Raw genomic sequence first — 24,336 nt, forward strand, 5'->3', positions numbered from 1 at the left:
AGACGTGCACAAAACGTGCCCAATACATGCAAAAAGCGTGCACGAAATCTCCAATGCATGAAGTGATCAGTGCATCTGATTAAGGCCAGTGCTTTTCAGGCTTAACTCACGCTGTTGCTGCAACCATACTGTAGGAGTTTATCGGGCACTTTTTGTTACCACATTCTCGTTTTTACCACATCATCATACGTTCATCATGTGATCACATTATGTGGGCTACTCTTTCCCATCGCCCGTGGAAACACTTTTTCATTAGCGCCGGTGATTGCCATTGGTTGAAACTTTCGCGCGTATTCGTAAATAAATAAAGCCAAGCCTAAATGCTCCGTCCCATGTGGACGAGGTGCGGGGTACAAAATGCACCCCACATTGAAATTCGGGGGGACAGACAAGGAACTGCAGTTCCCAATAGCTAGTAAGTATTCCTTTTAAAACACTTTCTGTAGTTATGAATGAGCTACCACTATTTCAAATGAAAATTGCAATGCCTATAAAATTATTATTACGTATTAGAGCGCACCTTTTACGTGGTGGTTTATGTGTTGACCGGCGTCGCTGTATTTGATAGCGTGAACGAAAGCGAAGAAAGGAAATGCGGAGACTGTGCGTATCCCTAGTCACTGCAGGCATCTAACTTTACTATGTTTCTACGTTACGCACGCTGGACCCTCGGTGGAAGTACATGAACATGCAAGTCTGGCAGGTGCACTGCGACGGCCTAAGCTCTTCGCAATGGGACTACCGTCATTTCGCTTGGTCCGAGACACCTGCACTGCGCAGATTGGTGCGTGTAAAACTGAGTGCTGGCACTTTTGGTCGCAATGTCTAACGAAGGTTACAAAGCTTCAACTGCGGCTAACCAAAGCTTCAAAGAAAGTTGGCGCTGCCTGAATGTGAATTGTGCATGAATTTTAGGGGCGAAGCTCCTTATGGCGTGGCTTGTGCGTCCTTCGTAGTACGTAACCACCAGTGGCACATACCCGAAATAGCGGTCCTTACGATTTTGACCTCCGAGGTGGTTCCGGTGAAAGATTTCATCTGTGCGTTGTTTAACAATAAAAGATAGTGCTCAATGCACATGTTAATGGCTGCTAACGGGGAATGAGAAACAAGAGCATTCGGCCTTTAGGTAACGCGCACGCTGCGATCCCCATTAGCAGCTTTGGCATGTACATTGAGCATGATCTGACAAGAAAGGATTGCTACGTTATACTCGCTGGGTGTAACCTCCTTGGTTTTAGAAAGGTTTAGCGAGCGTTGGGCCGCATAGCCATGAATATAGTGAACTAGTATAAACAATGAACTCGAGGTGGTTAAACGTGAGAAGTAAACCCGAAGCGCAAGCCGTAAGAAAGTGTGCATGTGCCACCTCCCGTTTAGTCTTTGAAATGTCCGGTGGATGGTGGTGCTTCTATATGGAGAATATATAATGAAAAGATGCGAGATGGCGGTACTTGGAGTGCTGAATAGATGGACGAACGGACACACAGACAGATGCATGGATGGACGCATGAACAGACGCAGGCGCGGATGCATGGACGAACGCAGGGTCAGACGCACGAACATGCGCACGCACGGACGGGTAGATGGACGCATGGACGGTTACACGGACGTACGCAGGAACGGACGGAAGCAAGAACGAATGGACGGACGAATGCTTCGCCCCACTCCCATAATTCACTCCGTGGATATGCTGCCATTTTTTTTAGAACGCGCCATCTAGGCTTCCATTCCTGCGTTTAGCGGCGTCGCCGTGTCCGTAACCGGTAGAGCAACCGAGGACGAAAGAGAGCGAACACGGAGAGTAGCACAGGATGAAAAAAATGGCAGCATATCCATGGAGTGAACAATAGAGAGTGGAGCAAAGCATCCGTCCGTCCATTCGTTCTTGCTTCCATCCATCCATGCGTCTGTCTGTGTGACCGTCCATGCATCCACCCACCCGTCCGTGCGTACGTCTGTTCATGCGCCCGTCCCTGCGTTCGTCCATGCATCCGCCCCTGCGTCCGTTCATGTGTCCATCCGTCGGTGCAGCCATCCGTGAGTCCGTTCATGCATCTGTCTGTGTGTCCGTTCATTCATCTATTCAACCTCCAAGTACCACCATCTCGCATCTTTTCATCATATATTCCGCATATACACCACCATACAGCGGACATTCCAAGGATTAAACTAGAGGTGGCACACGCACACTTTCTCACGGCTTGCGCTTCGTGTCTACTTCTCACCTTTAACCACCTCGAGTTCATGGTATATGCTAGTTCACTGTATTCATGGCATAGCGGCCCAACGCTCGCCAAACCTTTCTAAAACCAAGGAGGTTATGCCCAGCGTGTATAACGTAGCAACCCTTTCTTGTCTGATAGTGCTCAATGTACATGCCAATGGATGCTAAGGGGGAATGAGAGATAGGAGAATTCGGCTCTTAGTTACCGCGCACGCTGCGAATTTTCTATTGTTCAACGACGCACAGAAGAAATCTCTCATTGGCACCACCTTGCAGGTCAAAATGTAAGACTGGTTACACACTACGACTACTACTACGACTACGAGGTGCCACTATAAGGAGCTTAGTTCTTAAAAAACATCGACAACGAGCTGAACGTGAGGTTGAACGGCGCGACATTGACTAAACAGCGTGTTCCACGGCGGCCCCCCGCTGCGCCACAGTAGTGCGCGCTATCACGCAGTCTCTGACGACATCCACCGATAACATATATGGAAATAATGCGCTGCATGAATGGATGCCTATCTGAGGCACATTTTGGGGAAAGAGCCTGCACGATGAATTCCGTGGTCTCCTGCTTATTGAGGCAATCGCGCTACACTTCGTCTGCGGCAGTGACGTGAAATGGACTATGCAAATTTGCCCGGGCCCCTCACGCTACTCACGACGTGATATGCAACAGTGCATACACATTGCACCCCTCTCTCAAACTGTTCGTCGCCACTCATCGCTAAATCAAACCGCCTAAACAGCTGTGCTTAAATTCTCATTAAACACTATCGTATTCATAAGTTAATCATTTAGTTTAAGCGAGACTACAAAGTCTAGTTCTAAGCAGTTGAATAAAAGAGAGAAATAAGCTATGCTTAGTCACGAAACTTGAATTGTTTTATCACTGGCATTATGACTTCGGTGACGGATTATCTTTCTTGAGGAGAACTACATAGCTTCATAGACTGCAAGAAAGATTGAAAATAAGAGAGAGAGACAACAGGCTGCACTACTGAACAGGCGCTTCCAATAAAAGTTGAGTCAGCAGATGAAATTGCAGCGTTCTGTTTCCACAGAAACAAGATTATGAAAACAACGGCAGTACTTCTATGAGAGCGAGGAGTGCGCAGGTATTCTAACTGCTTAATATTTTACCTAATACTGTAATGCTAGGTCTTAGAGCAAGATGGACCAAGTATAGTTTTAAGATATTCCTGGATTAGTGTTCAGAATAATGTGCTCTGGCGAAGTCCTTACGTGCTAACGTAAAAAAAGCTAACTTTACGAGAAGACTCAAATTCTTTGACCGTGTGGATAGAATTATGCAAGATTACTAATAATTGACATGCAAGAATTCGTAAAACACACCTGCAAATGAACAAAGATATATTAATAGGGAGCAGGCTAGTAAGTGCTATCACACTAGAAGTGCTGCTTTTCCACTCTGCAGAAAAAAAGCAGCAGTAACAATAAATGAAGACAGAAGAAAGACGGGAAAACTGTTCAAAAAACACTTTGACACAGAAATGAAACGCACCCTTGTGGTCTTTCGCATTGTTTCCTAATCATGTACAACCAATAAACACAGCAATCAGCACTACAGAAAGAAGTCACGAGAAAATGAACTATGAAATGACAGGCTGGGCGTATGCACCAGTGCATCACACCTTGATTCTTTAGAGACTTCATTATTGTACGTATAACTTAAACACTCTTCAGATGAGTAGCTAACTAGTAGAACCTAGGGCTTACATATAGCAGTTTGAGTACATGAACTTTTGTTATTGAGTGCTGAGGTACGCTAACCATAGAAAACAATTACTGCACATCGATCTTTCCCTTTTTAGTTTCCTGTTGTGAGACGAAAAAGCGCTGGAAAGTTCTGAGAGTATTCTGTAAAGGCAATCATAGTCTATGTTATGTTCAATTCATTTATCTTTGATAAAGATAGAATAACTGTTCAGTGGGACGAAAAGAGTGTGTTCTCTTGTTAATGAGCATTCAATCCATCAATCAAATCATCACCAAAAATATTGTTAATAAATTATAAAATAAAGCATAATTATCTCCGCAAACGCATTTTTGGGAGTTTGTGTTGCGTCTTCCGGTGCTAGCATGCTTCATTCTAAATTTTGAAAATTATATATGCAGATGATCATCTTAATTCAACGTCAGTTTCCAGTATTTGAGTTGGTTACAAGATGAAATTTTCGCTGACATAAGTGAAAAGTTTTGGCTTCTAGTTTAAATAAAAACCTTCAGCGTGATGCCAGATACAGTGCTTTCAAAGCATACAGCAATTTCAAAGGCATCCAACGTTTCTAGACTGACGTAAAAGCACCACCTACCGTAAGTTCGTATCAAGTAGCTGCGCTTGCTGCGCAAGTCCTGGATGTAGGTCATGACGTCCCCTTTCTTCGTCACTCTGAAAGCAGCTCTTTTCTCAATGCTGTCGTATGCTTCTTCAAATACCGAGAGTTCATAGGGATGGCTTATCCCGCTCACTTTAAAATTTGTTCGTTGGAATTCCCCGGACGCGACGAAAGAACCGTTGTAGTAGGGTATCCCTGAAAAGAGAGGAACGAAAACGTCTTTGGCTTAGGCAAGAGCTGTTTGTCTAAGAAATAGGACAATGGATAGAGCAAACTGTAAAGGGTACTGACACCATTTTCTAAGGCAAGTTTACTCTGGTTTACAGATGTCCTATATACTGAGACGCATACGCCAGTGTAAAGCTGAGCGAACGCTGATAAGATATTTTAATATTAAAGACAATTTTCGGATGGGGCATTTATCCACGTAGACACATACCTTTATGTTAGGTTACCGGAGACTTCTGGCTTCTAGTCTGGCTAGTCGAGATGGTGTCAGGTGCCAAAAATTTTAAAATTGGCACTTGCTCGTCACCGAAACACTCAAAATGACCGCCTACGCGTCAAAAACAGAGGCAGGTGCGGATTGGCCGTGGAAACTTTACGATATCTTGTGCGAACACGTGACGAGAATCTCATACCACGTTGTGACATCTGAGTGCAGTAGAAACCTGCATCAGCTTTAAAAATCGTACTGTAAATATTTTACGTACTGTAAATCGTACTGTAAATATCCCTCTCGCTTAGCAGTGCATTTTCTAGGTTCTTAAGGGCTTGCCTTTTCACTTGACGTAAAACGACGACTGAAACTTTTCCTGTCAGTACCACTTTGGAGAACAGACAAGGCACTGTCTTTTTTTCACCTTGCTCTGCCCAACATGCGTCCTTCCTCCATTCCGCATTCTGCATCTCGGCCTATATTATCACTTTACCGCAGACTTTCAACTCACGATGAGTAAACAAAGAAGTAATGGGGCGTGATAACAAACGAACCTTAGTCTTGCACGTCGCGCTCGACCTCCCTTCTGATTTTGTTTTTTCGTGAGCAAGCGAAGAGCCATCACTTGAACGTACTATGAAATGTTTATCAGCATTTAGGCTACATCATCAAATTATTTGCAGCACAAATCAAGCGATGTACCGTGTATTAAGGTAGCTAGAGAAAGTTATATTTATACCTTTCAACTCATCACTGCTTTGTTTCCCGAACTGACGAAAAACTCAGACGTCGTTGGTGACCGCAGCGCATTCAGCCGGGTGGGCTCCGTCGAATGCGCTCGGCAGCGCGACGTGGGGCAACAAAGCAGACGCGCGTGGAGTGATTGATATCTCCTCCACCTCCTGCCTTACCAGTCGTACTACCCTTATTCTCCGGTACGGCGACAAAAAGTGAAGGCCCGCAGGCAAACAAAAAGTACTTGAGAAGGATCAATGGTAAGCGGAAAATCGCAAAAAGTGGTTGTGTTTTCAAAGGTCAAGTTAGATCCTCAGACGCATGGATCCTGGCGTTAATCGGATAGCGAGCCCTCCCCGCCCACTGCAGCGACGAGCTTAAGCCACTCCGCTCGCCATTGCAAGCCTTGCACGAAGTCGTTGCTTTAGAAGTCGCCAATCACTATCTTTGCTGCTCACCAACCAGAAAGGACAATTCATGGTATCTGAGTAAGAAAACTTCGAAATAAACGTCGTCGCGCAGTTCGCTTGACCACGGAACACGAAGTAACGGAGGCAACTGGACGATCACTGTCGGGAGGAGGCTTAAAGGCGTAGACTATATACACATCCAATCAAATTGGCCACCGGAGCTATCGCGTAACGTGGAACGATGCTACCTAGTAAGGGCTCGGGAAGTTGAAAACTCATTCAGCACGTTCTCAGGCTTGTGTAGTAATTTGCGTGTTTAAAGACTTGTAAAAACATTGCAACTTTGACGCAGAGAGCCTAAGCAACTCATCTGCGAATCATTCTTAGGGAGGTCTTTGCAACAGTAGTGAGTTTATACAAAATCGTTAAACCATATCTGGGCTTCGTTAATACATTGTTAGCTGTTGGTTAGCGTAGTGTAATTATTACAGATTTATAACTTTCTATTCCACCCACGTCCACCACTCACGTTAACATATTTAAAATAAAGAATGAATGAACGCTAGCATCACATTTCTCATAAAACTAAGGCCTTTTATCAAGTTACTGGAAGTTACAACTTACCGTAGACACGAAGAACGCTTAGGAGAAGACAACATAAATGTAGCATTTTTTCCTGTGAAAGCTATGCAACTTTGTGTAAATGCGATAAGTATTTTACTGAGTCTCACAGGTTGGAGCCTGAGTTGTCACGGCTTTGACAACAGAAAAAGCAGTGGCCGGCACTAGCAGAGTCTTATCTGAATATCACTTTACCCTAATGATGCTAGGAAACTTCCGCTCACTGTGATTCAAATGTTTATTGAGAAAGCCAGCAGCGAGAGAAGTTTCCCGCAGGAGCACGGCCAGCGCTGTAGCCTGTGCGTCGCAATAATCTAACGATAGAATGTGCGCACGGAAGCGGAGCCTTATCTTTTGATGATACGAAGCATACGCACGGGCCACAAATGTCGGTGCCAAGATAAGCAAGAACCTCATGTGTCAGGGTGCCTTGTGATTTTGATTGTGGTATTGCGGCACAACGACGTCCTTTTAGAAAACTCGATAACTTCACGTGACGCATGAGCAAGCGAGGGTGGCTCAATAAATACCTGCGCATATATGATCGCAGGTTGAATGCTTGGTGACAATGTCAACTGGAAATGAATTTGCATGTGTTGTTGCGCAGTTCGCATGACTTGATGCGTGACATCTATTTCATAAATACAATAACTGCTGTTGAAATTCATTGTAACTTGGCCATGTCGCAGCGAATGGGTCGGGTCCTTCAATGCCAGACTTTCCAGCCACCCGTCCATTTTGGCGATCGTTTCAAATGTGTCCGAAAAAACGCATTTTTGCATCAGAAACAGTGCATTGCTAGAACAATTCGGGGAGAAAAAATTACGCCTATGTGATAGCCTTGCAAATTAAGCATAATGTCATCTGACTGAATTTTGCCAAAAAACTATGATGAGGGTATCGTTTTTCATCACCTTTACCATTAGATTTGTTTTGCACAGTCAGCAAAGGCGTTCGTGTGCGGTGTTAAAAAAAAATTCAATATTATGTACCTCTACAAGCCTTGTCGAAATTTTCTACGTTTGTAATTTTTATGCCGTACGATTTCGCTACGTGTGAATGTCTCACAAGTTAACGCTATCTCTGCGGGATATATATTTTGCGCAAAAATGCTTTCAGAGACCACTAATGCTTGGCATCTTTCAAGGAAACATCACGAACTAGAAAAAAAAATCTTCATTTTGGTACGCATTGAGGCTTAATTTACTACACATGGAGCTATAATATATATATCTCAGTTTAGAGTCACTCAATAGTTGCTTTTGTATGAAAAGTATTTATTATGGCATTTAGCGTTCTGAAGAAGAAAGCAATTTTTAAAGGCCCAAATTAATGGCCATCTCTCCACTTTATTAAGCAGTTTTTCCCCAATGAAGTACCCTATCACCACTAATGAAGAACTTTATGAATTATTGGCTTCATTAAATAATGTAAATGCAAATATATGTGTCATATTTTTTTTTGCGAACAAATTTGAGATGGTTGCCACAATGGCTGGGATGTTTCGCATGGAATGACTCAAACGTGACCACTAAAACTAATTTTTGTTCTTATGTAAGCTTTCGAGTCAGAAATAGGCTTCCATGACCCGAACTGTTGACGCTGCATGCGAAAGGAGGTGCAATATTTGTATTCCCATTAAGTGACCATGCGTTATCGACCTTTCATGTAGCATTTGAATGTGAAGTTAACTGCTGAAACAGATAAACATATAGTTCATTAAACCAATCAATATATCAATCATAGTGATATCGACACCTTTCAGTCTGACGTATACACCGGACACCAGCATTATTTTTCCCAGAAAGCACTAAATCTATATTACTGAAGGAAGCCCACTGATCGCAGTGCGCTTCAGTATTGATTGATAACAAACTGAAACACTTTGAGACGACTTGCCTTCGTGCTCTTTCATTAGGAAGATGTGAAACAATGTGAACATCCTGAAGCTGCAAGACAGAATCACAGAGGCAGATGGACAAGCACGTGAATGGGCGCGTTTCAGCCGAGTCTTCTCTACGAAACATTGCATTCACGCGATCATTCCGGTAGTGTATAAAACAGATGAACTCAACAAACGCCTTTATATTTCATAGACTACGATAAATCCTTCGACTCCAGATATATCAGGAGCCCTAAAATCACTACGTCGACAAAAAGTAGCTAAAACTTATGTCATTACCTTGGGCGGCGGGATGGCTTTGGGTCATTGATTGATCCATCAATCGATTGATTGATTGATTGGTTGATTGAATGATTGAGTGAGTGAAGGTTGTTGTTGGTATGTGGGGTGTACCGTCCGAAAACCACCATATGATTATGAGAGACTGCGTAGTGGAGGGCTCCGGATATTTAGACCACCTGGGGTTCTTTAGCGTGACCAAATCTGAGAACACGGGCCTACAGCATTTCCGGCTTCGTTGGAAATGCACCCGTGAGTGAATGAAGGTATATGTTGACATATAGCAGCAACAAACGGCACATTGAAACGCTACAGTCAGGTTGAACAACGAGATGACATTCAACGTGGACCTACTTTCGTACAATACTCACGCATTGAAACGGGGTCATATTTTTATTGCGTTTCTTTGGGGGTATACGTAGGGCACCTACTTTTGTTTTTTTTATCTAAAGTTCGTTCCACGCAGCGTAATTTTAAGACTAATTTCCTTGGACATATAACTTACCTATTTATGCGTGTTTTCATGTGCACGTGTGCATTTATTTTTATTCTTCTTTCATTGTTAATGAACTTCTTTTTTATGCCAATTTTCTGTATATTTAGTCCTACTTTTTCGCACCATTGCCGTGCTCCTCCTATTGAGTTTTCATTCATGTCCCCAATTTTTTTCCTCTTGCATCTCTGTCTGCGCAACTGTATTTTACTTTGTTTACCATTTCAATTATACGATAACAATGTTTTGATTTGGAAATTTTTTGCACAGCTAAAACCCCCCTATGTAATGCCTGAATGGAATTTTAGTGTATACACGAATAATAGAAAAAACGCTTTCAACAGAGCCTACTGAACATTTAGCGGTGACATTTCATGCCAAACGTCCCAGCCATTTTGGTGATTATCTTAAATGGGTACGAAAAAAAGGCGTTGATTTTTTATATGGCAGGCTCTATCATGACGTTGTTTTGCTTATAAGGAAGCAAATAAGTTTTTTAAGTTTCACAATAGGGGAAACACTCCTCAGCTAACTTACTTCTCCCCACACTAAAAAAAAGGATAAAATATTGCAGTGAAAAAAGCCACCCAATAATATATAATATAACAATACTGGGCCCAACGTGCTTAGAGGAAGTATTCAACTAGCGAGACTGGGAAGAAGGTGGAATAGATATTGTCGGAGAATGTCTCAGCTACCTACTACTTGCAGGTGACATTAACAGTCTGAAGTAATAATACCAACGAATTGAAAAGCAAATGATTGAAAAAATCAAATTGAGGAAATCGACATAACATGAAAAAAAAATGGCTCCGTGTCTGCATGTTTCACTGAAAATGTCGTAGAACGAAGATAGCCTTGCGTCTGGAGAGAGTGAACAAAACGTTTATTTGATGTTCTGCGCAAGAAAATGGGTAAATTGTATTCTGGAAGTGCTGCGTTAGAGGGTCTGAATCCGTGCAGCGAAGGCGAACGAGCGCATCGAGGCAAGTTAGACACGAGCGCCATCTGGCAGTTATCATCGAAAACGAAGGAAGTTGTGCGCGCCCACGGAGAAAGGTGTGCGCCTGTCTCGGAGGCGAGAAGGTGTAGAACGCAAAGCGACGGGCAGGTGCCAGCACCATGTCGTTTTAGCAAAGCGTTGGAAACGCTTGGCCTATTGAGCATCACGTTGCACTGTCTGCGCAGCGTGATAAACGCTACGGTTCTTAGAATTACTTGTGTGTGCCTTCTCTAGTATAAAGGCACACATACAAAACATCGACGTGTTGTTATGGTGCTTCAGATATGCACAATAATTGCTTTTTGATTGGCAATCACTCAAATATTAACGCTGAAGTTTGAGCAATATTGGTGGGCGCTGCGGATGGGGTTGGCCGTTTAAAGTTCGTTTGGTACCGCTGGGGGGATTGTTACCGCTGACAGACAGACAAATGTACAGACCAAAATTTTGGCGTCGAAGGTCCCCAAGAAAGACAATCATTTTCAATATAATCAAGGCAAAGATAATGCTACGTAATTTGGCGGAAGAGAAAGAGTTAACGGCTAATGAATGAATGCAAAACTTTATTACAAATAGCTTTTTTCCGGTGACGTTGGAGCCCTCAGTCCAGGGCCCCCGTGGTCTTTGCCATCTTGCAAGCTATGTCGATCAGCTTGAGCTGTTCTTCAGGCTTAGAGCAGGACAGCGCAGCCTCCCACTGCTCCGGTGTTGGTGTACAGTTTCTTGACACTACCTGTGTGTGTTGGCAGGCCCATGTCACGTGGTAAAGTGTGGGTGTTCTCTGCATAGCGGGCATTTGTTGGTGTATATTCCCGGATAGATTTTACTCAGAAGACTGAGATTGGGGTACGTATCAGTCTCCAGCGGTCTCCAGGCAACCGACTGCTCTCTGTTGAGGTCTTTGTGGGGAGGGGGGTATATCCTCCTCAGGGCTCTCTGGTGTTCTAAAATTGCTCGACATCGTTAAGTAACTGTGGCTGGTTCCTCGTCGTTGTGCGCCCCCCGGTCGGCGTATTCTCGGGCAATGGCGTCGGCACGCTGGTTCCCTGTCACAGTTTCATGGCCTGGTGTCCACGTAATGGAGCAGCTCGAGAAGTTGATTTTTCTTCCCTTGAGTATGCGGATGGCAGCACTGGATATGCGTCCACTGCTGTAGCGTCGACACGCTTCTTGCGAGTCAGTAACTATTTCTGTAGTAGACTCTTCGCTCTGGTGTGTGATGGCGAGCGCGATCGCTACTTCCTCAGCCTCGAGGATGTTGTTGCTTTTGATCGAAGCGCTGTTGACTTCCCTAAGTTAGCAATCAACAACGCTTACAACTGTCCCGGAGTGCTCTCTGTATGTGGTCGCGTCAACGTACAATACGTCGGTTCTCGCCTTGAAATTTTTTTCTTGTGCTTCTGATCTGGCTTTTCTTCGAGCCTTATGGATTTCTGGATGCATGTTTCGAAGTATTGGGCTGACTTCAATGATCTGGCGAATGTCTTTTGGTATGCTCACCGTGTTATTGATTTCTCCGCAAGCATTCCTCATGCCCAATGTCTGCAACGTATGCTTGCCCGTAGCAGTCAACATTAATCTCATTTTCTGCGCAACAAGATGCGCCTCGATGTGTTCTTGCACTGTGTTGTTTATCCCGAGTTTAAGGAATTTCTCTGTCGAGGTGCTGACAGGTAGACCAAGGGCGCACTTGTAGGCTTTTCTGAGGATTGCCTCTAATTGTTCTTTTTCCTGTGGTAGTGGTGTTTGGTAGGGGACACTGTATACAATCCTACTGACCACGAGGGCCTGTACAAGCCTACAAGTGTCCTCCTCCTTCATACCCCGTCTTTTGTTAGAGGTTCTGGTGATCATCCTCGTGATTTGCGCTGTAGTGTTTGACAGCTGTCTGATGGTGTGGTCTATACGACAGTTGCTTTGTATCCACATGCCGAGAATCTTAATTCGGGATACTTCTGGAATCTTCTTCCCCCCTATATAGACGTCTATGGAGTTTTGCAGATCGCATCCTCGTCTGTAGACTCTCAGAACTTCTGATTTCTCCGGAGAGCAGACGAGGCCACATTGACGCATGTAGTCGTGAACTGTATCAGCTGCGCGTTGCAGAAGATCTTGTTTTTGGCCTAGAGATCCTCTTGTCACCCAGATTGTAACATCGTCTGCGTAGATGGCATGTCTGAGTCCTTCAATATTTTGGAGGTTCCGAGCTAAGCCGATTATAACGATGTTGAACAGCATCGGCGATATCACAGGACCTTGGGGTGTTGTGGGCGTATCAAACGTATCAGTGCGGATGCCTATACCAATTGTGGCGGCTCTGTTACTGAGAAAAGCTTTGTTGTAGTTGTGTATTCGCTTTCCACAGCCTAATTTGCTAAGCCCCTCTAGCACAGCCTTATGACTGACATTGTCGAAAGAAGCCTTAAGATCCAGTGCAAGTAGTACGTTTTCGCCATATTTTGGGACATCGGTAAGCACCTCCTCCTTGATTTGTAGGAGGACGTCCTGTGCTGAGAGGCATTTTCGGAAGCCAAACATGGTGTGCGGCATGAGTTCGTTGTCTTCCAGGTAGGTCTCCAGCCTCTGATGCACGATTCTCTCGTCTACTTTTCCCAAAACACGAAGTCAACGAAATGGGTCTTAAATTTTCTAAGCTTGGAGCCTTTTCAGACTTTGGAATCATTGTTATTTGCGCATGTTTCCAGTCATTTGGAACGGTACCCTTCTCCCAATGTTTGCTGATGAATTCTGTAAACCTTGTGATAGATTTGTCATCGAGGTTCCGTATCATAGCGTTGCTGATGCCATCCTTTCCTGGCGTAGTGTTCTTTGTTGCCGACAGCATAGCATGTCGAACTACTTCTGTGGTAATGGGTTCGTCCAGAGCGGGATTAGCTGCACCAGCGTATGCCAGGTTGCAGCCAGTATTCATTGTATCGCCAATATAGCGCAGCTTTATGTATTCTAGCAGTTCCCGATCTGTGCCTTTGAATTGGTGTGCAATCTTTTGAGTTGTTTTACAGGTTTCAGTCTTGGTCGTAGTTGGGTCTATGAGGGCCCTCAGCAAGGCCCATGTCCTTTTTCAATCTAGTGTACATTGTAGCTCGTTGCATTTTTGGTCCCAGTTGCACCTTCAAAGCTCCGTCGCATACTCTTCGGCTTCCCTGGTGACTGCGGCTATCCTAAGTCTCAGTTTGCGGTTGTGTTTCTGCCGCTTCCATCTTCTTAATAGGCCCCGACGGGCGTCCAGAGGTGTAGGAGATGCTTGTCCACCTCGGGCGTGTTTGTAGATGGAGTAACTTCTCGGGTTAACCGTTTCCAGTCTGCCTTGATTCCTGAGACCCACTCTCAATTTCCGCAATTCCTTTATCCTCAAATTCTACCCTAGTTTTTCTAAAAGCTTCCCAGTCTGTAAGTCGAGCCAGGCCATGCCATTTCTTAACCGGGAGGGTTTCTATCTGGATACGCAAAATGCAGTGGTCCCTGCCAAGCGTTTCCCCGCCGTTTTCCCATCGGGACTTCCTGACACCTTTAACGAACGCCAAGTCCGGGCACGTATCTCGGTTGATACTATTCCCCACTCGCGTTGGTTGAGTGTGATCTGTGATGAGGCTTAGTCTTCTGCGATCAGCTTCTCTGGCCAAATCCCTGCCATTCTGAGTTTCCTTGACATATCCCCAGCTCTTGTGCCACGCATTAAAGTCTCCAAGGATGACAAGACCCTTTTTGCTTGCTGCTTGTTCTGCCTTGCGCAGAAGGGAGCTGAAGTTGGTTTTCCGCTGGCTTGGTGGGCTGTAGATATTGAAGAGAAATATGCTTTCGTCGGTTCTTTTTTTCGTTATGATTTCAATGAGAACGTGGTCAATGTCTGTTGCATCGATGTCATGTCTAATTGCGGTGACCGCTTTGGCAACCAAAGTGGCGACCTTACTTTGGCCAAGACCCTCATAAACCGAAAAGCTAGTGAGTTCCATGAGCAGCCGGTTTCCTGGAGGGCGATGATGTCTGGTGGAGTTGTGCATTTATTGATGTATTGATTCAGAAGACCATGCTTTCGATGGATTCCGCAACAGTTCCACTGCCATATTTTGATGATTTCCAACTTGACCGAGCATTTACGGCTGCTTGCCATATTCAGGTGATGGCCGAGCGTAGGGTTCGCCTCCGAATTTCATGGCCGTGAGTTGCACCAGACGTTCTTTATCCTTGCGCACCTCATCTTGGATGTTAGAGATGAGGTTGCCAAGATTTGCCAGGGCATTTTCTATGGCAGCCATGGTAGTTGTGAATTCCTGGCGCCCTACGGTGGCTGTCAGCGTTAAGTCGGATGGGGGGTTAGCATTGGTCTGTCCTGTTCTCAAGACCTTCAGTTCATCTATAAGATCGTTTAGTTTCTGCCGGAGTTCGGCGTTTTCCGCCCTGAGTGTCTGAATAGTCTGCCTTAAATCTTTTACTTCGTCGTTAGACGGCGCACTGCCATTCTTACCGACTATTACTGTCTGTGTATTCGTGTTGTTTAGAGCAGTGGGAGAGGCAGAGAAAAAAAATTGCCCGCAGCTTCCCTCGGGGGAACACTGAGGAGGATGCGGAGCATATAATTGGTTAACGGGGTGTTAAAGTGCGACTTACTTGGGTCGATGGCTAAATTGGTTAACGTGGTTGTGAAATGGGGTGTTAAATTGCGACTTACTTGGGTCGATGGCTAAATTGGTTAACGTGGTTGTAGGAGGGGGTGTTAAATGAGTGAACACGTACACACGTATGCGAAAGGGCGGCGCTGGTCGAAGGGACGTCGATCATTGTGTTTGTGGATTCGTTGGAATTCATTTCACCGCGACCTTGGACGTCGACGCACCGTACAAACCAACCGACGAGCGGCAACTGAGCGAGCGAGCGCCGACCTTGAGTATATATACAGCTCGACGGCGCATGCACTGTCAGCTGTTGAATGTTCTCGAAGCGCGACGCCACATGCGCGTCCACTGGAGAATCAGGAGAATTGTAGATGTCGAACGCGGTGTGTAGAGGAGGAAGGGTGCACAGATGGTGGAGGAGTGAAGCACGCGCGGTGTGTAGAGGAGGAAGGGATGCACAGATGGTGGAAGAGTGGGCGACGGCGCGACGGCGCATGCGCGCGCGTCAGCTGTCGAATGTTCGAGAAGCGGTGCGGACGACGCGGACGGCGCACTACAAGGCGCGAGTATAAGATGCTTCCGCATCTAAAAGGCGCTTTCCTGCTCACCATACCGTCGTCTTCCTTCCTGGTGGAGGGTTTCTTCTGCTGCTTTTTCTTGTTTTCTGGAGCCTGGCGGGTCCTGGACGCCGATCTCGACCATGACCGTGGTTTCGATGCTGATCGGGATCTGGATAGTGAGCTTCCATCCCTACTGAACCAGCGTTTCCAGGCCCGGCCGCGTCCATCGGCGCCTTGTGCTCCGGCGGCCGTCCGCTCTTTTGTTCTTGGTCGTGGGCTTCTTGGTCTCCTGAGGCGTTCCTTGCACTCCTTTGCCCGCGTAGGGTGCGCTTTCTTGCATAGTGCGCACCGGGGCTCACAGGTGTGTCCGTCCTCCATGACTGGCTCGGTGCGATTTGAGCAGACGACAGCGTCTGGTGTTGGGCATACGTCTGCCCTATGCCCAGGCTTGAAGCATATATAGCACACTTGCCGCGATGATCGATTGAGGTAGCATCGTGTTTCACCACCGTAGTAGTAAACACAGCGCGGGACGATCTTGCCCTCGAAGGTAATCACGGCACTTTGGGATTTTCCAAGCATACTTGCGTAAAGTATTTTCACTCCTTGGGTACGAACCCGAAGATGGGCTAGTAATTCGGTTGGCGTGGTCCCGGCATCCAGTCCATGAATCACACTCTTGCACGAGTTGTCCGGTGCGGCTACGTAAGCCATCACTGCATAGTCTTTCGCACCAAAACGTAGAATTCGAAAGGCTCTGCACAATGTTGGCAGTCTCCATGCTTGGCGTGCTGATTATTCCGATGTTGGATCCATTGCGCAGTTGTATAAGCAGGTTGCCTTCGTTGCAGATGTCTGGGTTACCACATGCCATAGTTATAGCGCGCGCCATCTGATGCGTGCTTAATTGACTGATGTTGAGCCCATCCCTCGGTCTAATGATGACCTTGAAGGCGGTTTTCGGCAGTGGATGCAGTTTCTCTTTTCGAACAAAATTCCCTTTCTGTTTAGGTTGGCTCGACGCTGATTTGTCTACCGCTTCGGCCCCGGTCTCCGGAACGGCGATCAGCCTTGAGTTGTGGTACGTTGCAGTGAACCATCCCCCGTTGTCAAAAGGCTTCTTTTACGAGACGCTGGTAGCATTTTCTCCGCCTTGAGTTTTTTCTTCGATCGATGCCGTGGCTCCGGTTGACGCAGCCGCGTCGTCGTCAGCCATTCTCGCGCGTTGCGCGGAAACGCGAGTAGCGTTACGTCGGGCCAACGGCCCGACGCCGCTTAGGCTTAGAGCAGCGTTCTTCACCTTGGATCTTCAAACAAGCAGATTTTCAGGAAATATGGACTTACGGTTAAAAACAGGTTATCCGCCGACTGCGCTTGATTAGTAGAAAACGGTCCAGTACTTCATAGGTGGCGGCAATGAGGTTTTCCGGGTGATATGAGGCGTCGAGGCGGGAGCTCATGCGAAGCACGTTTGCTTCGACTGGCCCCCTAGCGTCGTACTTAACGGCTAGAAAACATGAAGTGGAGTGTATAGAAGAATACGCACGCCCAGGACAAGTACTAACAGGAGTCTCATTATACAGCGAAAATTCACCGAAGGTTATTTTATTTATTCATTTTTGTTTCGCACTGTAAGACTGGGCAGAAGTGCGTTCAGCAGGCCGTTTCGGGTATTAAAGCGAAAAGTATTCAATCATTGCTCACAGCCAGTTCAAACATATAAGGCTGAAACACATAGGACAACAATGCAACTAAGGAAAAACTTGAAAACCATGCACTAGGAAAGGACCAAGAAACATAGAAGTGACATTAAAGGGTTGAAAGAAAGCAGAACAGGTTGGGTAACCAGCAGCAGTCGCTGATATTCTGGCTGAGATCAAGTGAAAAAAATATTTCCTGGACTGGCAGCATAACGAGACACGACCAATGAACCGTAAAAGGAACAAAAACGGAATGGGAGAGAAGATAGGCATAGAGTTCGATGGAGTAATTAAAGTAAAAAGTTAGTAGGAGTAAATTCAAACGTGCTCACACAGTACAAGGTACATTGGACGTTGGGAGAGGCCTTCGCCTTGAAGCGGACTAAAACGCGTTGAAAATGATGATCATAAATAATGATGAAAGTTGCAGGTCAGATGCTCAACATAAAAACGCCTACTTGTAATTCTTGCCTGAACTCAATCTAACCAAGTACTTTAACAAAGAAAAATATGTTTGTCTGTTTATCACAAGGCATTAAATTACGCGTATTGCTTCGCCGACTGTAATCATAAAATGCCTGTCATGCATAACTATTATACTGATTACTTAGGTTGGCCAGTTTTACATTAAACATGAATATCCACTAATTTTCAGGACTCTGCATGGGTACTGTGCAGCAAGTCTAATATTCTGTTACGCAAAGGAAGAGGAGGAGGAAGACAAAAAAAAAGAAAGGCAGGAAGATAAACCAGACGCGCGTCTGATTTGCTACCCTAAGCCGGTGAAGGGAATGGAGGGAAAAAAAGTAGACATATAGAATAAATTGAGCATACAAGATTCGCACGATCCTTAGACTATGGAGCAGTGTTACACAATGTGAATGCACGGTCTTTGGCGTATCGCGTTACGCTGTAGGTAGACGAGTAAAGCTGCCGACATAACACTTGCAAGTACTCGACACGGACCACCCAGCAGCTGTCGTACAGAGTGAACGCATGGCGATTTGAACTTTGTTTTCGTCGAGCAACACATCATTCACTGATGCTGTGTTCACTATTGCCGATATGCAGTGTGAATCTGCACGTCGTGGTGATTGCGGCTACGTAGTCCAAGTTGCGTCAGGTTACCCATGCCTTCCGTCGTCCTCTATACCTCGTACCAGCCGTTGCCGATCGATGCGGCTGAGACTTTGGCAGTGTAAGCCAAGTGAAACCCACAAAAACTACGCCTTTATTGCACTTTGTTTCATAGCAATCGTGTATAGCACGAGTGGCAAGGGAGGTGGCGAAGCAGGGCACCCAAGGGATGCTGTGGATGCAGATGCATTGATTTTCTCCAATAAATTTTGGCAACAATGGAGCGGTGGTCTAACGGTTGCGGTGGCCTCTCAATGTGATGCATGGTTTCTCCCGGTTTGTCACAATACAGCAATTTCACTTGTCACTTCAGGGCACTCATTTGAGGAGGCTTCGAAGGATTCACTGCCATTTGAACTCTTGGCAACACTGCGTTTACAACTGTCCGTATACTGCGTTTCAGTGCAGCGCGAGCATACTCGCTTCTCTTCGCATACGCTTCTAACGAGGCCTAGTTTCATACATTTGTGACGTTGCAGTGGCTTCGGCCTATAAGGTCTCACAGAGTGTCGGAAGTGGCCCATCTTTACATATATAGGAAGTTGGAGAGTTGCGGTAAATGTGCATTTTCAAGCAGCGTGAGGTACCCAAACCAGCAACCTTGATGATGACGCTAGCTTCATCTGCTAGCTGGACGAGACGATACAAGTCGGAGCTGAGATTGACAGTGTAAACGTCGTAGATGACGCCGGTGACAACGTTAGAGCCCATGGGAATGTAGGAGCGGGAGCGGACGTTGATTCCACCCTGCTCTGTGACCTCGCTTAGTCTGGTCAGTGCGACAGCATGTGGAATATCTACAGAAATGAAGCCCTCACGTGGGTTGCCTCTGATGTCGATGATCTTATCTGAAACCAGTCTCTACAGCATCACCGTAACAGATTGCCTGTTGAGACCCTCCGTGTTACCGTTGAGGGCAGCGAAGATGAAAATGATGGTGCTGGCGTTGTACCTTCGCGGTGTTCTTTCATTACGCGAAGAATTCATAATACACAGAACGTCATGGGTGAAGCAGCATTTTCTAGTCTTTATATTTTATTTGAACAGATGGTGTGCTTGGTGATGGGGCCTCAGAATAATTTCCTGATCGTTACTGAAAAAGGCAGGCAAAGCAGGGTCGCTACAACCAGAGGCGTGCTGCCGGTTCCTCGTGTACTGATACCTTTTTTCGTGAACTATATTTCGAATCGTTACGCTAGTGCACCCAAAGAAGACAAGAAGAGATCTTTCCAAGACTAACGTGAGCCTAATGAATGTATACTAACGTGAGCCTAATGAAGTTAGCCCCACGTTGTGACATGAAAAGCCACGCTAAAATGAGATTATTTCTCTTAGATGCGGATTTGTATTAAGTATTCATTATTTATTAGCTTCATAAAAGGAACTTCATCTTTAATTTTCCTTTTCCAGCCTACTCAGAACACTTGTCCTTGTGTTCTGTGCACGCTAAAAAAAGTTTAAATATAGTACGCCCAGCTATCAGTATTACTGAACCTCATGTTCTTAGCAAACTTATGACAAGCAGCATGTAGTGCTAATTTGCTTGAAGCTGACGCGCGCAGAGCTCCACATATGTGAAATTATATATAATTGAAAAGAACTTCTATGAGCGTGGGTTTGACAGGTGGGCACGTGTAGGACGTTTTACTGTTCACTATCAGCTAGTCTCATAAAAGACTTTAAATCAAGTTTGTACATTGAACATAGGAAAGGTGGTGTGCTAGACAGACTAACCATAAGAGAACTCTTAAGTACTCTCAATGACCACTTTTGAAAACTGAGAATCCAGTAGTGGCACCACTATACACTTCTGCAGATACACCTTCACATACACACAGATGGGGCTTGTGCCAGTGGAGTTGCTCTGACTATTGACAATGACCTCTAATTTGACGCTTACGCTATGTGAGCTGATACACGAAATAAATTTCCTACAGCGGCAGTGAAACCATTCCAGAATCAGTGAACTCATTGACCAAAGGCAGGGAACACAACACAAAAAGGTGCCAATTAGCACAAAGCATTGTCCTGTCATTTCTACTTGGCATGTTAAACATTTCTAATCAGACGATGGAACTTGATCAGGCTAATATTTTAATTCCTGAAGATATTGACAGCATTGTTTTTGAAGGTTCATTTTCTAGCCTACTCTCGCTAGAAATAGTGCGAAAGAACTGAAAGGCCAGTGAGGACACTATATTTCGCACCATTGTTTGTTCTGTCAGAAAAAAAAACAAAACTTTTCATCTTTTTAAAAACACAACACAAACACATGCTGCAGTGAGTATGGCCAAGTCAACATAACACCTTTTTTCACGAAAATATGAGAGCTGGTTAGAAAACTAAACGAGCACCATGGTTTTACTTTTACACTGATTTCCGCAGTTAAAACACAGAACGTACGCCACGTGAAAAGATGCTGTCATATACCTCTCACAGAAAGACAACTCGAGTATTATTTGCCGTACATTTGTAACTATTTCTTATGACACTAAAGGAATATGTACGTGAGACAGACGTGCAGTTTTTTTCTCAATTTGATTACATTGTACTGAAAAGAAAATGACCACGTATCTGGGTGCATCGCTGCCAATTTCGCCGAAAGACGATAGTCTTTCGTCAGCCTTCCTTCGTGCATAGCGTCGCATTTTCAGCGCAGCATAAAAACACTAGAGGTTTTAGAATTACGTATCCCTGAACTTTATAGTAAAGGAACACACCTAGTAGTATTCATGTTGTGTCTCAGATATGCGTAATATTTGCTTTTTGACCGACAATGTTCACAAGTATGAATGCAGGCACCATTTCAAGATAGCTGGACATTCAGCAAGAGCTTAAAATTTGTCCGGGTGGCTAAATCTTGTGACAGACAGACAAACAGGCAGGCAGATCCAAATTTCTGCTTTCTAGAATTCAGAGAAAAAACTGTCGTTTTAAAAGGTGTCCTATGTTTATCTCTGTCAACATATCTAATACAAGGGGTAATAAAATACACGAAATACACGCAAAGGGGTTCATAATTTTATTGAGTTTGTGAAATTTCATCTATCTATCTATCTATCTATCTATCTATCTATCTATCTATCTATCTATCTATCTATCTATCTATCTATCTATCTATCTATCTATCTATCTATCTATCTATCTATCTATCTATCTATCTATCTATCTATCTATCTATCTATCTATCTATCTATCTATCTATCTATCTATCTATCTATCTATCTATCTATCTATCTATCTATCTATCTATCTATCTATCTATCTATCTATCTATCTATCTATCTATCTATCTATCTATCTATCTATCTATCTATCTATCTATCTATCTATCTATCTATCTATCTATTCATTCATTCATTCATTCCTTCATTCATTCCTTCATTCATTCATTCGTTTATTGCCATTCGGGACACTACGGCAGTGCACAATGCAAATGCACAATAATATGAACTTGCGAAATAAAAGTGAACTTGACACGATAAAGATAAAAGAATTACACGACATTCAAACCTGTTGGCCTGCAGGCCAGTGAGTTAAGGCGTATAGGCTAAACTAAAGAGAACCAGGTGAGCATACCTGTATAATCGCAGAATACAGAACCTGCTATAATTTTGCGCGTAACACGCTTTTATCTTAAGATGCCCTTTATATTCAGAAACAATTTGTAAGGCGCTCCTCGCGGCCATATATTAAAGGTAAAGCAATTACTAACGTTTCATCGCAACGTCACGGAAAAAGTTCCTAACTAACTTATACGCCAGGGCTTTCGTCAACGAGGCCTTCTAGCCAACGTCACCCTCGCCCACGTCTCACCACGAATCACGTCTCGAGACTTGGCGTGGTTTGGAAGGGAGCAAATGAAGAAATGGCGAGGCGGTTGAAGAGAGGGACACCGCAGACGGATAAAAGACGCCGTTCCACAATTCCGGGCCACCATAATTTTGGAGATAACTGAGTCGCTGAGTGATCCGGAATCCGCTTTCCGATGGTTGCACTGGTTGCTATAGCGAACTAAGGCTGCGATACCAAAGAGTACGAAATATCGACAACGAGCTACAGTTTACAGTGTCAAGAGATACAAAGCGTGGGCCTCAGATTACTAGTGTCGTTTGAGTTTGCGCAAAAGTCCCAAACTTTTCCCGTCAGTTCAATGGTCCCCGCGAGAAATGCGGTGAACATTTGGTGCCACGCTTCCGTCGAAAATGCGCGAACAGGAGTCTGCAGCTTCCAGGCGGTATCCCGGACGGAGCGACTACTAACAAGCCGGCGCAACGGGCCGCCCCGCTGCCACGCGCCTCTCTCCACCCAACTTTCGGGAAGCCGCGACAGAGAAGGAGTCTTGGGGAGTACTTTCGCGCCGATCAGCAGCTGTTCCTGCGCAGTCGGCGAGGGAGTTTGGGAGCGCGCTATCCAGCAAATCTTGGGGAGAGGTGGCCGCTCAGGGCGCACCGGACGCAGCCGTCGAGGGAGGGGCCCGTCCGCGAACGGAGTCCGAGCGGCACGCCAGCATCAGACGCCGAGACAGCGCCGCACGGAGCGCACGAAAAGGGGAGCGCAATGCTGGTGGCGGCGCGAGCCATGTCCCTGGTGCATGTCGGGCTCCTTCTGCTCTGGTGCGTCACCTCAATGCAGACCACAGGCGTCGCCGTCGCAACGCCCATTCTGGGAAAGGTACGACCTTCATTCGCGCGGGTACTCACGAAAGAATAACTGGCGCGAAGTTTTCAACTTTGATAGACAAATGAAGAGCTGACGACCTACGTAAAAGTTTGAACCTCGCCTACCTGTTGCGCTGCCCGCGAACAGTTTATCAAAAGAAGTAGGCCTTCTAGTTCACGGTTTTCTAGTCGCGCGTGAATTCTCTTTTTGAAGTAAAATAAAGTTTATTTCATCGTGATAGTGTTAAAGTGGGATACCGTCATGAACTATAAGCAATATACATATACTTTTTATATGCTGACTCCCATTGCTTTCGCCGTTTACTGACGGCTTATAGCGATTTGGTGTGACACCCTCACATTATATTTTTTTCCGTCAATAGTCGTTTCACCACCCCATTTCTTGCAGTATGTTATGAACTTCCAATGTTCCGAACGTTTTCCGAGGCAACCTTTACGTAATCTTTCGTATTTTCTTTTCTTTTTTCATGTCTGAGATGTCATAGGGCCGTACTTTAAGCTAAGCAATAGCATCGAATGATGTCTTTTTTTATTTATAATGATGCCTTTCATTCTGTGTTTCATCCATTTCTGCCCCTAAGTTATAGAGAAACAACGGTTCAAAACTTCATACGCTTTCAATTTTCAGGCAACTAACCAAACACTTGCTGGTCGTAAGGTGCCGCAACTCGGGGCAAAAAGTTGTAGACATCATAGTGGCGCCAATATTATTAAAGAAAGAAAATAGCCACACAAAAGAAGCAAGTCACCATTTACCTTTTTTTGCTAGTTTAATTTACCGCTGATTTCGCTGAATCCTGGAAATTGGATCAGCTTATGCCAGCAGCAACCAAGGCGATTGCCTCATAGCTGTAGTTGTGTCTGTATTTTTTTCTTTCTCATTCGTATAGCTTTGGGCCCCTTGATATTCCTAAAGCTTCTTTTCTCCCTGTTTGCGGAAATGGTGGGAAAATTCACTCTGGATTTCGCACCGTGATGTGTACTGTCCGCACAACCCAACACTTCCTTTGACCTCGATAAGAAGAACATTAAACTAGCAAACCAGATGCCCCAATTTCTGGTTAAACTCCCTGCTTTCCCTTATTTGATTCTCTCTTTTGCGAAATTCCAGTTTTTTTAGCCACCTTTTGTATCGTAGTCCTGATTCCCC

General features: G+C 45.0%; 2 protein-coding genes across 6 annotated transcripts in view; one reads left to right on the forward strand and one right to left on the reverse strand.

The window, feature by feature from the left end:
• Positions 1-24,336, reverse strand: part of LOC119172824 (uncharacterized) — a 203,846-nt gene that overhangs the window by 88,732 nt on the left and 90,778 nt on the right. Inside the window, exons 1-2 of one of the 5 annotated variants that reach the window (XM_075884481.1) lie at positions 6,799-6,914; positions 4,567-4,785 (exon numbers count right to left, since the gene is read on the reverse strand). In XM_075884481.1, the coding sequence (XP_075740596.1) occupies positions 4,567-4,785; positions 6,799-6,844 (265 nt within the window). In that variant the 5' untranslated portion in view covers positions 6,845-6,914. Of the gene's footprint in view, positions 1-4,566; positions 4,786-6,798; positions 6,915-24,336 lie in introns of those variants that run through there. The other 4 variants (XM_075884479.1, XM_075884477.1, XM_075884478.1 and 1 more) reach the window with 4 other exon arrangements.
• Positions 22,985-24,336, forward strand: part of LOC142786787 (corticotropin-releasing factor-binding protein-like) — an 81,744-nt gene continuing 80,392 nt past the window's right edge. Inside the window, exon 1 of the mRNA XM_075884435.1 lies at positions 22,985-23,178. Within this exon, the coding sequence (XP_075740550.1) occupies positions 23,065-23,178 (114 nt within the window). The 5' untranslated portion in view covers positions 22,985-23,064. The remainder of the gene's footprint in view (positions 23,179-24,336) is intronic.

Source organism: Rhipicephalus microplus, unplaced genomic scaffold (assembly GCF_043290135.1).
Source record: "Rhipicephalus microplus isolate Deutch F79 unplaced genomic scaffold, USDA_Rmic scaffold_32, whole genome shotgun sequence".
Classification (NCBI taxonomy): Eukaryota; Metazoa; Arthropoda; class Arachnida; order Ixodida; family Ixodidae; genus Rhipicephalus; species Rhipicephalus microplus.